General features: G+C 38.8%; 1 protein-coding gene across 4 annotated transcripts in view; it reads left to right on the forward strand.

Annotated features, from left to right (window-relative positions):
* Positions 1-2500, forward strand: part of LOC138060518 (uncharacterized) — a 48018-nt gene that overhangs the window by 26158 nt on the left and 19360 nt on the right. For all 4 annotated transcript variants that reach the window (XR_011134366.1, XM_068906323.1, XM_068906324.1 and 1 more), the window contains one exon: positions 2049-2203. Coding sequence is in view for 3 of the 4 variants with exons in the window: in XM_068906323.1 (XP_068762424.1) it covers positions 2049-2203 (155 nt within the window). In the remaining variant the exon portion in view is untranslated. The remainder of the gene's footprint in view (positions 1-2048; positions 2204-2500) is intronic.

The following is a 2500-nucleotide window of genomic DNA, read 5'->3' on the forward strand; positions in this document are numbered from 1 at the left end:
AAAAAAAGGAAAAAAAACTGATGTTTACATTTACTGATATTTGTAGAGCATGGAACTGAGTAGCGCGTATGCTAAGCCAGTCAAAACTCTAGAATAAATGCCTTTCCAACGTAACAACGTGTAGTTGGAAAGCGCTTTCATTACGGTTCAAAGCATATCATGTCAATGATCTCTCTTTGTACTGTAAGAGTGAGTCTATATCCAATTGATTTGGTTTTTGAAGTTCGATCACCTTCCGGACAGCCGTTCGTCTTGTAGCCGTACTTTGATCCTATATAGTATATAAAACTCTAATCCTCGGAGTTACGTGATGCGTCGCATTCCGATCGAGGACTACGTTTTCCAGTGGGGTTCTTTGGCCCGATGGGTTTTTTACCACCGGTTTTTTCGTAGCGGGTGACATTTTATTCCAGTGTAATTTTTCTTTCTGCTTTCTTTTGCATTATGATTCGTTGTGTTGTTGCCATCCAGTGTTTTCATGAACAACATTTTTAGTTGTTTGTCATTTTTTTCGATGATTGTACTAATCTTTGACGATTTCTTGTATCAGCATTAGTATATTTTTGGTCTTTACCTATAACATTTAGTCTACTGTATATTTTCGTTGTTTGTCATATTTAATTGTAATGAGACTTTGACGATTCCTTGTTTTTTTTAGTAAAATTTGTCTTCATATTAAATAGACACTGGTTTCCGCTGTCCTTCAGGCACCCAGCACATTCACACTCCATTTGTCGTAGTGTTTTAATTATTGCCTCACTTTTCGAGCTGTGCGTAGGGAAGTAATGAATTGCGTTATCCGGTGATATGAGATGGTTATAGCCAACTCGGCGCTACGTGCCTGGTTGGTATCATGTCAGATCCAATGTGCCCGCATAGTATATAGAGGGTATTACAGGGTGGCGAGAAGATATGAATTTTCTGTTCGAGTGGCAAGCGCTCACTCGTGAGATATTTTTCTTGCCACGAGAACATAAAATTAATATCTTCGAGCTAACGTGTAATTTTCTTTTTATTATATAGACAGGAGAGTTTTAATCACCTTTTTATCTTTCTAACACCGAGGGCAAACTTTATCGCAAATTCTTGCGGATCGGCGGCAGGAATTCCTCAATTTTCGCATGTCTTCTTCACTTGCAAGGAACTCTTTGAATAATAGTTTCATTCTTCGTGTGAGCATTTTCTCAGAGAAGGGTTTTACGAAAGCTTCAGAGAACTTCACTAATCTATCGCTCGCCATTTTTCACTGACTGTTTGCACAAACAACTATGCAAAGTCGGGAAATGACGTCATCGATATCCTCACTAGTGAGGATCAACCTCGTACCCAGGGTCTCTCGAGCGAGGAGAGACCCTGGTAGGGTCTGGTCACGTGCTTCCGTGACAATTGAAAACACTAGGGAGGGGTCCTCTCTAAACAAGATGAGAGACCCTGGGAACGAGGTTGTAGTGAGGATATGGAAAATACGCCACTCGAGTCCCGGATGTAGTTACGTTTGAATTTTATGAGTGGTGTATTTTCCAGTAAAACACTCCTGTCTATATAATGTACTGTAATGTAATGTAATGTAATGTAACATAATGCAATGAAATGTAATATAAGATTTGTTCTTGCACTTTACAATTTACAATTTTCTATTACATATACACTAAGATTAGTACAAATAGAGACCCTGGAGGTGTTTTGGGTTAGCCTCCAGTTCAAGATAAACTAAAGTGAACAGAACTTTAAAGATATCAATCATAGTTTGGTCGATCTAGCATGTGCGTTCTGACGGAGTCTTGAAAACCATGTCGTCTCTTGTGGTCTTTGAAATCGGTGACTGGATATGCGTCGAGTTGCACTAAATTTAAGGAGTCCTTTATGTACGTAATTTTAAACATTAAGAAAGAAACCATTGTTTCTAATCTGGAAACAAGGGTATTTGTCATAGTGTGGTGAGATTCTTTTCTAGTTTATGCAAGTAAACAGCCTAGGCTCTAAGCTGGCGTCCTTTACAAGAAAAGGTATATAATTTTTAGGTTTACATTTTTACTTCTATGTTACAGAAGGCCCAGATGACGTAATGCACAACGAGGGTGGCTTGCAGTTAAGTTGCGATGATTCCATGGACGAAGAAAGGAGTCCCAGTTTGCTTCAATCCTCGCTTGGAGAACCATGTACCTTGACCACTCCGACGTTTGATTCATTGCCATCTTTTCAGGCAAGTCGCCTATGCGTGCAAAATCCAAAATAAGACATATCTCATTAAAAAAATGAATGTCAGAAGTAATTGCGCGAATGCGATTGTTCGCTTTGCCACAGTTTCAACAAGTGAAAAGAAAAACCAATTAGTATTCGTAAAAAAAGGTCAACAACCTTGAATTTGCAAGACATGATTCGATCGATCATCGATCATCCTCAGTTGCACTTATTCGTTACAGGCCGAATTTGAGTTTCTGTAAATTTTATTTTATCGACGATACGTTGGTGACACGTTTTGTGTATTTGAGAGGGAGCA

The sequence above is a fragment of the Montipora capricornis genome, chromosome 8 (assembly GCF_036669925.1).
Source record: "Montipora capricornis isolate CH-2021 chromosome 8, ASM3666992v2, whole genome shotgun sequence".
Taxonomy (NCBI): Eukaryota; Metazoa; Cnidaria; class Anthozoa; order Scleractinia; family Acroporidae; genus Montipora; species Montipora capricornis.